Source organism: Xyrauchen texanus, chromosome 13, assembly GCF_025860055.1.
Source record: "Xyrauchen texanus isolate HMW12.3.18 chromosome 13, RBS_HiC_50CHRs, whole genome shotgun sequence".
Classification (NCBI taxonomy): Eukaryota; Metazoa; Chordata; class Actinopteri; order Cypriniformes; family Catostomidae; genus Xyrauchen; species Xyrauchen texanus.
The window spans coordinates 14,437,074-14,450,179 of record NC_068288.1 but is presented as its reverse complement, the minus strand read 5'-3'; the positions used below and the strand labels follow the sequence as shown (position 1 = coordinate 14,450,179).

The 13,106-nt window shown below is 40.7% G+C and overlaps 1 protein-coding gene across 1 annotated transcript in view; it reads left to right on the top strand.

The window, feature by feature from the left end:
• Nucleotides 1-13,106, top strand: part of LOC127653720 (arf-GAP with GTPase, ANK repeat and PH domain-containing protein 1-like) — a 170,599-nt gene that overhangs the window by 89,634 nt on the left and 67,859 nt on the right. The window contains exon 11 of the mRNA XM_052140515.1: nt 9,333-9,437. Coding sequence (XP_051996475.1) covers nt 9,333-9,437 — 105 coding nt within the window. The remainder of the gene's footprint in view (nt 1-9,332; nt 9,438-13,106) is intronic.

Sequence of the window (13,106 nt, the reverse complement as noted above, 5' to 3'; positions counted from 1 at the left end):
TAGCTTTCACTCGTGATTATTACAGGAGATACACAGCTTGCTCACTGGGGTTATTAATACAATTATCATTTAATTATTTTTAAACACTATTAAAAATCATATTTTATCTAAATTACACAATGATGATTAATCGACATTATAGACATTACAGTTTTATCGTCTGTTAATGCTGATCTTCTGTAAAGCTGCTTTGAAACAATGTTTGTTGTGAAAGGCGCTATACAAATAAAATTGACTTGACTTGACTTATATGTTGTCGCAACGATGAGGATTTCAGCTTTCTAACGACACCTAGATTGATCTTATAGTCCACTCACAGGCCGAGATATTCAATGAAATGTTGATGGTGGTGCATAAAGGCTGAATGTCTATGGACGAGGACATCTCTGAGGGCTGAAATGCGTTATAGCGCCACCTACATGTCAGATCTGTATATTGTGATGGAATGTGATAGAGGACTTTTTTTTGTTTCTAGTGCTTGCTGCCATCTAGTGGAATGAAATTAGAGTTTTCAAAGTCAGATTCAGAATTACATGCTTACAAATTTGGGGTCTGAAAAAAATTAGACACATTTTTTGCGATTAGTCCAAAGTGTGTGTGTGTGTGTGTGTGTGTGTGTGTGTGTGTGTGTGTGTGAATATGCAGCGCAAAAATGCACCAGAGTTTACGAGTATAACAAGTATTTAACAAGAGAACATTTTGCCCCGTTTCCATGTTTGGTGTTGCTAATCAAAATGTTTCACATGATATGATTTACCATGCAAAAGTGCGTCTTCAAATGTCCTTTTAAGAAATACTGCGGCACTGAAACATCTCTTCTCATCATAAAGGGAAATGAGTATTGTGCTTGTAATTGCTGGTGCGTAGATGAGCACTGAACTGTACGTGTTTGACGAAGTTCTGCCCTCTCAGAGCAGGGGTGCTTTGTAAGGAGTTAAATTGGATGGTTAATTCGGGTGTTATTTACCCTGTAATTCATTAGCTTGGCCCTGCCATTGGCAGCGGGCAGGCTGTAATTTCACGCTTCGCAATAAAAGATGTCTCATAATCTGCTTCATTTAGCACCGAAATAATTTAATGAAATTAACTGCAGCCCTAATTAAGACGGTGAATATTAAAGACCCGCTATCAAGCCTTTAATGAGTGTGACTTGATCCGCCTTCTATGGGATTGGAAAAATATCATATCCCGGTGAAAGTTTGTCGCCGCTCCAAGCCTTTTTGGCCAAGATGGCATTTTAGTCATGCACACCCCCCCACCCCACCCCACACCCTGTATAATTTTAGTTTGAGAATAATTTAACCAGATACACAAACATCAATCAGGACTCTCTGTTTAGATTTGGCTAATCTCTGTTTGCCGGTATCCTTTGCCGGTTGGAGTGTTTAAAGCCCTCATTAAGTTCCTCCATGACCTTGATGTGTTATTGTTGAGCTTTGCATTGCCGTTCTGTGCTGTGTGCTTTGAGGAAACATGCACTCCAGAGCGTTAGATCGTCATTAAGGGAAGTGTCGGTATGAAGAGGTTCATTGCTGAGACCATTAGAATGAAGATGTTAAATGATACAATGTGTCGACCCGTGTATACACACTGTATCTCTGTACGGAATCAAGTCCACACTGAAAATCTAGGATTCAAAATGTCATTTTAACCTGGAAATAATCCGGACATTTACAGATTTTATTTTCTACAAATTTACTGTGTAAAGTACATTTTTAAAATTCATGACAATTTTTCAGTTCACTCAAACCGTTGCTGAAAATATAATTTGTATTTCTAAAAAAAACCAATACATATATCCAATGTTGTCATGGCAACATAATACCCATAAACCCCTGTAATCTGGTAATTGCCACACAAATCCCTGATTTTATCACAGTACAATCATGTTACCCCTAAAACGTTTTTGTCTTTGCTTTTGAAACGGGTTGTATTGTAACGTTTATGGACTGCCCTCATTCACTTCCTTTGTAACCGGCAATTGGAATTACATTTAGTTTCTGGTAAATAAATGAGGGACGAGTCCATTTTGTTTTTTAAACATTACACACCAAATACTGTCAATTGAGTTCAACTTGTATTGAGCCTAGAATATTCCTTTAATATACTGTATGCTGGAGTACATTCATTTTAGGATTAGGAACTGTCATTGAATGTATGGCAAATTACGATAGTTCACTAGCGGTTACTTAATGACGTATATCCACAGCCTCACTGAAGTGTTTGCTCTGTGTGTGTTTGTGAGTATGTGCTTCAGCTGCCTGTCATTAAATGATAAATGTCTTTTGGGGGGGGGGGTCACTGCCTGCACCGGCCAGATCAGATGGCCGCAGCGATATCAGACCTCCAGCTTTCACACCAAGTCACTCATGCGACCCTACATCTCTCGCTCACGCACACACACTTACAGTCACTCACAGTGACAGGGCCGGAGGTGAGCTTGTGTTGGGATGACACACTTAATTTAGCACCCTTCTCTCTGGAAGCACCCAAGAACAATATGGCCAGCGTGGGCAAACACCCAACCCTTTATTGAATGTCTGTCCGGCACAAGCTCACAGGAGACGGATCCTGTCCACCACGCTGACTCCGTCCCCACCCCGTGCCACAGGCCGCATTCATCTCACGGTGAACCTCTCCTTTTGTTACGGAAGAATGGACGGAATGAGATGAGCTGAAAGAAGAGGATAACACACTGATAAGAGCACAGATCGGCCTCTTTTAATGGAAGAGCGCACAGATTAGAAGCTTTTGTTTGTTTGTTCCATCTCAACCCTGGAAGAAAACCTGAAACGATGACGTTATTATTGTTCTCTATCTGTTTCTGTTGCTTTGTCTTTGTTACTCTTCATTTGTGATAAAGCTTGCTCTTTATTGGAGGATAAACTCTACTGATATTGGCGTTCTGCTAAAAGGTGCACTAAAGCTCTGCCATTGATCTACTGTAGTGGGCACGGCTGAATCATAAGGATGACCTGCTGGCCAAGGGATAGTGTGAGACCGTTTCGGGCCGGCACTCGTATACTGTATGCGCTTGGTAGACAATTTTATCCAAATTGAATTACAGTGCATTACATAGCTTTTATCACAACTTACATGCATTTAATCGGTATGTGTGTTCCATGAGAAGTCAAACCCACGACCTTGGCATTAGGCATGCCATGCTGTACCATTTGAATGCATAGCTGTGTTACATCTGTAGCTATGTCATTTCCAGCTGTTATTACAAATTAAAAACATAATTTCTTTTGTAACATTTAATAAGAAAATACATATTTTACTAGGGATACACCGATATGGGAGTTTTTGGCCGATACCGATATTTTGCCACTTTATTTTGTCATGAGATAACTGTTTTGCTCAGGAATGTTCTAACAAGAAGTCGTTTCCATTGAACACATCACAAATTAATTTTATGCACACATATTATGTTGGGCAATTCGATGGAAATGTCTAAAAATAAAAAGTTTCCAATGGAACAAAACACCCTTTTAAATTCTATATTGGTGTAATGGATCATGGAAAATGCAGTCTAGACCGCTAGAGGGCGCCGCTTGCTTACACAATACAGACTGAAGCTCTACCTGAAGAGTCGCTCAAGACCTTATTGCGATTTCAATCTTAATGCAATTAATCGTGCAGCCTTAATGACTCCAAATCAATGTCTCAGAAGCCAAAGTTTGGATGGTTTTACCTCATCATGTACACGCAAGTGCCGCTTTCTCAAGTGTCACGTAACGACAGTTTTTCCTCATTAATGTGAGAATGAGAACGAATTAAAATGAAATATGACATGTTGTTTGGAGTGTCAACACTTCCACATTCTCCACTCGGCAATCGTTATTTCTGGATTGTGCGTTTGAATTCAAAGAGTTTTTACAATGTATGATTATGATTAATTATAAACAAACCATCGTTTTTTAAAACAGCGTTTTCATGCTTCAACCGATGTTTTAATTCGGTTAATAATTGGCTGATAAATATCGCCGGTCCATCCCTATATTTTACACATAATAATTAGTACCGTCAAGCGATTTAAAATCTTTAATCGAATTAATTACGTGATCTGTTGATTAATCTAATTAATAACAATTAATGGCATATCAATATTTGCAGAGAAAGCCCCTCAAATAAAGATAGTTTAGTATGTAATAATTAAAATAATTATAAATGTAATATAATGCATAATATATATCATGATTCAGATATACATTTGGACAATATAAAAAGTGCCTTTTAAAGTCGTTGTTTGTTGGTTGTATTTGCATATTATTGAACATAACCCTATTATTGGACTACTTGCACTAGTTTTAGTTGTTGGTGTATGTATCCATGCATCAGACGGTGTGTCTTGTTTTAGCTAACATAAGCGCTGTGTTTTTGGGATGCTGTGTCAAGTTAAATTTAGAGACCCTGCCGGACTTCCCAGAATGGTGGCTCGGTCCAGCTGTCCTTGAGCCCAAAAGCGTTTCTGTACAAGGTGAGGCATGTTGCTTGTACAGCTGGCGCGCTGACTGATGGCACTGATTATTATTATTTATTAATTTGTTTTGTTGTCAAGGCAAGTAAAAATATGAACTATAGTCAGGGCCGTATCAAGACAGTGTGGTGCCCCTGGGCACTATACCTCAAAAGGCCCCCCCCCCCCCAAAAAAAAAGTTCGATCACGCGCGCGCACACACAAACACACACACACACTCCAGCATTGCAATCTTGATCAGACTGTTCATTATGCGAAATAGAGCGATATGTATCGCTATTTAGTTTTATTTATTTTTATACCGTGTATTCTCCGTGTAAATTCGTGCACCGAGACGTGACGCCCGTACCGTTTCGGTTCAATAAGAATAACTTACATGTACCGTCCCACCCCTAATATTTATCTTCATTAATGTCCTCTTCCTCACCCGAGTCTTCCTCGCTCCTGTCTCCCCCAAGGACAAGGAGAATATCCTCATTCGCCTGGCGGTCATCGCCGACGCCCTGACTAACATTAGCAGCTGCTGCATCTCCCCCGCTAGCAGCGCCAGCGGTGTCAGACTTAGTGCTGCTGGTGTCTGCAATTCCGTGTTCTCCCAAAAACTAGTGATTTAACAAAAAATTTGTCGATCCCTGGAACATTTTTTATTGTAGCTAAACGTCTAGCATCCTTCTCTTTCTTTAATCTTCTTTTTGTGAAACCACTCAATTGCTGTCTGTCCATTTTGGATTTTGATTCATTTTCTGTAGTAGCCGTTAAAAAAATGACACATTTGCGCGTAATTGTTGTGGACCAACTCAACTGTGACAGATTGGGGAGGGGGGGAGTGATAGTGGTCATGTAATCTTCATTTATTTATAATTTATTATTATAATTATTATTATTGTTAAATTAGTGTTCATAAACAAGTTATGTATGGTTTTTCAAGAATTTCAAGTTAATAATATAACAATTTACGAAAAATATTTTTAAAGCTTGTGTCATGTGGTGCCCCCTAGTGGTTGTGAATGGTTGGTGCCCCTGGGCACTGGCCCAAGTGCCCTTATGGATAATCCGGCTCTGACTATAGTCCTTATCTGTACAACTGAAGACCATGGTGGGTTTTTAAAGTCAGTAGGAACGGCTGCATGAGATATTGTCTTGGATCGGGAGACCTTGCAGACTGTCAATCAGGGCAGGACAAACAGGGTGTCTCTGGCCCGGGCCTTAAATAATGAACATGTACTCCCATCAGAGAAGCAACGTGGCGTTCAATTAGCCTCTTCTGCTGAAAGATCACTTGTCATCTTCCCGTATGAGCTAAATGAATATCCCTAGATCCCAAACATGCTACCTTGAACAACACAACAGGCCTGGAGAGACATACATCTGCACTGCTGCCACTGTCATTAAAAGATCATCTCCTTTCTTTACCTCGCCCACCTCAATCTGCCCATCCCTTTACTTGATTTCTTTCCCCTCTCCACTCTTGCTTGTTTAACCCCACACATAACTCTCTCCAAGTTAATGAAGCAAGGGATATTCATCCTATGTGACAGATGGGCCGCTAGCGGCAGCACCCTTGTTAGGAAATTAAAATGCTCATCAACTTGTGTTTACCACTCAGCGGGAGAGCCCATTGTTTTTCCCCCCAGGATGCGATCTTGTCCTGTGGGGATGACAGACATGTGGACTGACCTAAGGGAACATTCTCTCACATGTACAGCTACATCTCTTAGGGCTGATCTCAGAACAGATGCAGACTTCATTACTCTCAGGACAGACTGGCTGTATTACACAAGCAAAAAAACTTTGCTAAAAATGCATGTCCATATATGTGGACAAAGTTGTGAAATTGTAAGTCATTTCAAGCAATAGGAATAGCACTTAGCTGCATAGAGAGTTATAGGATCCTCCCTTGCTCCCTATTTAGTGCATGACTTAACCTCCAGTGTGCTGTCTGTCTGCACTGGTCTCAGAACAGTTATAGAGAGATATAGGATCCTCCCTTGCTCCCTATTTAGTGCATGACTTAACCTCCAGTGTGCTGTCTGTCTGCACTGGTCTCAGAACAGTTATAGAGAGCTATAGGATGCTCCCTTGCACCCTATTTAGTGCATGACATAACCTTCAGTGTGCCGTCTGTCTGCACTGGTCTCAGAACAGTTATAAGAGAGCTATAGGATGCTCCCTTGCTCCCTATTTAGTGCATGACTTAACCTCCAGTGTGCTGTCTGTCTGCACTGGTCTCAGAACAGTTTAAAATGCATCTTATTTTCATCATAACTCCACATAAAGCCTCTGAAAGACACATTTTAGCTTGTGGAATCATCCATTGATCAATGTGATAATGTACAGTGAATGTAGGATTTTTATGGAAAGTTAGTCCTATTGTCCACATATGTGGACATTGTGTTTCACAGCGTGCCATTTCCCCGAAAGACAAACTCAGCTGAGATTGGCACCCTATCGTTTTGTCACATGACTCACTGCGCTGAAAGTTTAGCCCTTTAATGACAGCCTAGAGTCTTCTGAACTGAGATCAGTTGGTTTAAATTTGTTTTAATTAAGCATAGCCTGTAGCGGAGCCAAAACATAATGTCCACGCATGTGGACGTGGGGTCTCACGAGGTTAAAGTAAATCATGCTGTACATGATAAACTGAAAGTCACCGAAAATGAAGCAAAACTGCACCAACATTTTTTATCATGCAAAAGTAAACAAAGAAAATCTTGATAAAGTCAAACATTGAAATGTATTAGTATTGAGGGCATGTCCTGTAACCTGTCTCTGTTGGCATCTACTGGCTTTAACTTCATTTACCTTGGTGGCCTTTGACATCAAAAATTGCCTATTTATTTCACTATTCTAATTATGCATGATTTGTTGCTTTTTATTATTCAAATTCAACATTTTAGGAACCCTTATCACTAAACCAAGATGGAAATAATGGGTCGAATTCACTGAAGAGTTGCTCCACTTTTGTGTGTGGTGTACCAGCACTAAAACATGACAGCTACTTTGTCGCTGCATGTCGCCAGTGACTAGCGGTTAGGTCGCTAGTGGTGTGTACGGAGAGTCTAAACAGAACTGTTTCTTTACAATTAATATTATTATTAATAATGAGCTCCACCAACTTCTCTCGTATTGGCTGTCGCTCTTCATTTGCATAAAGTTAAACATTTCTCAACTTTGTCACGTCGCTGGACACGCCCACAACCGGTCGCTGACGGTCGCCAGCGCTCAATGAAAATGAATGAGATGAGGTTGTTTTGTCGCTGGCAGCGTGAACGCAGCTTTATTCCCAAACCACCCAAAATGTCATTTAATTAGACGCTGTCAGCGCTGAATTCCCCCAAATGTGTCATTAATGCATCCATTTTAGTTGTGGAAAGTAAAGGCTAAACTATAGGATGCCTGATTTGTTAAGCTGGCATTATTACCAAAACTGCAGGCCCTGTTCAGACACCAATTACCATATAATTAGGCCAGTTTAACGGCGTGTCCGTGAGGGATCATGGCATTTGTTTATGAAAATTCAGACTTCGGAGTGACAGAAAGAAAAACAACAAAAGAACAATGCTGAGAGTGACAGAGACTCTCCGGCCCTGGTGTGGCACACGCCATGACAGCCAGGGCAAAGCTCCATTATTATGCCTCCTGTCTGCATGTTAATGTTTAACAAGTCCAGCGAGGTGCCGCCACCGCCGCCGCAGCGTAATAGCTAATCAGCGGACAGTTTTATTCCCTTTCTTGCCTAATGAATTTGGCTGAAATGAGGTGTGGGCGGCCGGCCCTTAAACGGCCAGTCATCCGCCACTGATGTGCGTAGGAGAGGAAGGTTGGCACTCGTGTCATAGTGCTAATGCGCTCGCCAGCTCTCCAGAGGGGGATTTGCTCCTGTAGCTCACAGTGCAGATTTCTTTTTCTCTCGCTCTCCTCAAAGTGTGCAAATATCAAATGTCTGTCCACTTGAGTCTAATATGATGGGGAGATTTGCTTGTAAGGGGAAAATGGGGAAGTTGACAGGTTGTGATATGAAGCACAGATGGTTCTCTCTCTCTCTCTCTCTGTCTCTCTCTCTCTGCTCTCTCTCTCTGTCTGTCTCTCTCTGTCTCTCTCTCTCTCTCTCTCTCTCTCTCTCTGTCTCTCTCTGTCTCTCTCTCTCTCTCTGTCTCTCTCTCTCTCTCTCTCTCTCTCTGTCTCTCTCTCTCTCTCAGACTCTCTCTCACTCTCTCACACTTAAAACCAGTAAAATAATTTAGAAAGTACTTTTTTTTTTTTGAACGCCCAATTCCCAATGTGCTTGTCCTCGTGGATGCGTAGTGATTCGCCTCGATCCGGGTGGCAGAGGACGAATCCTGCCTCCGCATCTGAGATTCTCAACCCGCGCAACTTATCACGTGGCTTATTGAGTGTGTTGCCGCGGAGACATAGCACGTGTGGCGTGTTCACGTCACCCACCGCAGCATCCACGCACTTGTCATCACGCGCCCCACCGAGAACGAACTGCATTATAGCGACCACGAGGAGGTTACCCCATGTGACTCTACCCTCCCTAGCAACCGGGCCAATTTGGTTGCTTAGGAGACCTGACTGGAGTCACTCAGCACGACCTGGATTCAAACTAGCGAACTAGTGAACTCTGGAGGTGGTACCCAGCGCCTCTCCCACTGAGCTACCCCCCTCTTTCTTTGTTTTTCAGTGTCTTACGTCAACTTTGTTCTATTCTATTTAGTTGCGCTGTGTCTTCACCCCATATCCCCCCAAAACAATATTGCCCCAGAGGAAAGATTAATACATAAATGCTGTACCATTTTAAGTGTTCATATCATGGTTTAAGTGTGTATTTGTGTGTGCCTTTGCATTTTAGGGCATGTTGCTGAAAAGAAGCGGCAAATCGCTCAACAAAGAGTGGAAGAAAAAATATGTCACGCTTTGTGACAATGGAGTCCTCACCTACCATCCCAGTCTGCATGTGAGTACCAACACACACACACACACACACACACACACACACACACACACACACACACACACACACACACTCTTTTCCACATCAGTCATACACACCACCCGCCCCATATTCACTCTTTCAGCTTGTGCATGTGTATTATATTTGCTTTCCTCCCTGTGCTGTCAGTACTAACAAGGGTTAAAGGTGTGATTCGTCCATCACCGTAATATCCTGTGTTTTTCCCCCGTCCCAGTAAGCGTGGCATCTCTAACAACACTTGTCCTTAATTACAAGCTCATCTGCACGCGGCTGTCACTGGTGATGTGTAATATTACACCATAATGGCTGTCATAATCACCAGCTTGGACGACCTGTTTGCAAAAACACCAATGTAAATGACTGTCCTTTATTGGCTGCTCTCCCTCTCTCTCTCTCTCTCTCTCTCTCTCTCTCTCTCTCTCTCTCTCTCTCTGGCTTTTTATTCAGAGTAATCAAACCTTATTGTTGGTGTTAATCAATCCCAGAGTTATTCTACAAATAGTTCAAAGGAGCGCAGATGAAAGGGTGTGTGTGTAGGCTGATGTGAACAGCAGATTAATAGAGTGAAATGGTGAAAAACACAGAAATTATAAATGTATCTTTTGATGATTGCAGCCGTGGTGCAGCGGTTAGTGTGAGGTGTTGAGCTGTGCTGTTCATGCAGGCGTCACAGGTTTCAGTCCCTCCTTCAAGAAACCCTATAACCTGATTCTTCCCAATAATTTCCTGTCAAGTAAAATAAAATGCCCAAAAGTAGAATTAAAACATGTCCTTCTTCATAACAAGCAAAGAGACCCCACAGTCATTTTAAAAGATTGAAAAATACTTAATATTCCAGTATCAGCTTGATGCTTCATGACTTTATCTAATCTTATAAGAATTACATGGATTTTGTGCTCCACAACATGCAAAGAATGTACTGTAGATATACATCCCTACCAGTTCATTTTCATTTCTTATATTGCATTTTACAAAAAAATACAAATATAATAATAATTTCTGGTGTTAAATTGACCCAATACAGAAGCCAGTTACTTGAATGACTATTCTCTGTGACCAGTACTATTTCTGAAAAATACATGTTTGCTTTGTGGTAAAACAATGAGATCTGTCTTCTGGATTTTGATTATATTAGAGGGACTTATTAACCCCTGTGTTAGTTTTGTGCTTAGACATTTTGTGTTCCCGGTCAAAAATGACCGGCCCACTAAGATTGTTTATAAATCTCTCATATTGCATTTATTATCACAAGATCTTTATATCAACTTATATTTTTAATTATGACAGCTTTTATACTCCTTTATTTTACATATATATATAAAAAAGTACTTTTATTAATGAAAGGATCAATTAAACTCAGCATAAACGGGCCGGTGGCGGGCACACCCTGCGTAAATAATAATAATAATAATAATAATACATCATAAATTAATAACCACTTACTTGATCTGAACTAAACGTGCCATTATAAAGTCTAGAATCTTTTTTAATTAGCTAATTTAATTTACTGACAAATAAGAACTGTTTCGTTCTCATCATTTACAAATTTTTTATCACAACAATTATATTCAGAGTTGGTAAAACCATAAAAAGATGAGATCGCCATGTGTTCAATATCGCTGGAAAAGACTCAATTAGTAAAATGCAATGAGCGCATGTGTTGCACTCTGCAAGTGTGAATCAGAGCATGAAATTCCCTTCGACACACATAATGATAATAAACAGGAGTGTCTTTTTGTCACTTTTTTCCTTATTACGTCCCGAAACATATATATATATATAGCATAGACAGTGATGTAGCATCACTTACAGCAGAATATCCCGATTCAAACGAGCCCAAACGCAACATAACATGATAACTAGATCATGAAGTATTCCTCCAAGAGTGTGCATGGAAACACATTTTTAGTGTGTGTTTTCAGATATCATGTGTGAACAAAGTCAAGCAATTTTATTCCAAATGGATTGATACATTTTTTTTTTAAATGTCAGGGTCAAAATGACCGAAACACAACATAAGGGTTCAAATAATTTGAGGGGTTAATTAGAGGTTAATTTTAAATGACTTTTATTTCTACACCAACATCATTGGAGTATCTGGAAGCCCAATCATAAAAACAATCAAGTCAGTCTCAGCTGATCATGAGGGTTTATTCACAACAACACAAAACAAACAGACAAGAATTCAATGAACAGTCATTTTAAACTTGCGCTCATTAATTCCCTCATTAACATCCTCATCGGGTGAATTAGAGGAAGTGCGCGTCATCATGTAACGTCCCCCTCCTCCCTTTGGCTATGAACAGGTTCCTCTCATCAGCAGGTGTCTGCTACACGGGCATCAATTAGAGTGTTTGTGGAGGCTAATCGGATGAAACTTAATCAGGACACTTAATTGCTCAACTATGTGAACAAGAAATCACATTAATGCAGCTGATTAAGTGAATGACAATAGATGCAACCTAATTAGCAAGAACAAAACTCCAAACATGTCATCCACTTTCACACCCTCTAACAACCATGACACAACTTTATGTAATCCGTTGCGTACACATACTGTGACCCCGAAACTATTTGGATAATTAAGCCACAATTCAAGAAAATATTAAACTGTCATTTACTAACAGATGATGCTAGACCTGTTTTTCTGATCTAACGAACACTTTTCAGATTCTTTTAACCAACCGGTGTCAAAGTGGTTATTTGTAACATCATGTCACACTGACAACATAGAGAGCTATAGGATGCTCCCTTGCTCCCTATGTAGTGAATGCACTTAACTGCATAGAGAGCTATAGGATGCTCCCTATTGAGTGAATGCACTTAACTGCATAGAGAGCTATAGGATGCTCCCTTGCTCCCTATTTAGTGAATGCACTTAACTGAATAGAGAGCTACAGGATGCTCCCTTGCTCCCTATTTAGTGAATGCACTTAACTGCATAGAGAGCTATAGGATGCTCCCTTGCTCCCTATTTAGTGAATGCACTTAACTGCATAGAGAGCTATAGGATGCTTCCCTGCTCCCTATTTAGTGCATGCACTTAACTGCATAGAGAGCTATAGGATGCTCCCTTGCTCCCTATTTAGTGAATGCACTTAACTGCATAGAGAGCTATAGGATGCTCCCTTGCTCCCTATTTAGTGAATGCACTTAACTGAATAGAGAGCTATAGGATGCTCCCTTGCTCCCTATGTTGTGAATGCACTTAACTGCATAGAGAGCTATAGGATGCTTCCCTGCTCCCTATTTAGTGCATGCACTTAACTGCATAGAGAGCTATAGGATGCTCCCTTGCTCCCTATTTAATGAATGCACTTAACTGCATAGAGAGCTATAGGATGCTCCCTTGCTCCCTATTTAGTGAATGCACTTAACTGCATAGAGAGCTATAGGATGCTCCCTTGCTCCCTATTTAGTGAATGCACTTAAATGCATAGAGAGCTATAGGATGCTCCCTTGCTCCCTATTTAATGAATGCACTTAACTGCATAGAGAGCTATAGGATGCTCCATTGCTCCCTATTTAGTGAATGCACTTAACTGCATAGAGAGCTATAGGATTCTCCCTTGCTCCCTATTTAGTGAATGCACTTAACTGCATAGAGAGCTATAGGATGCTCCCTTGCTCCCTATTTAGTGCATGCACTTA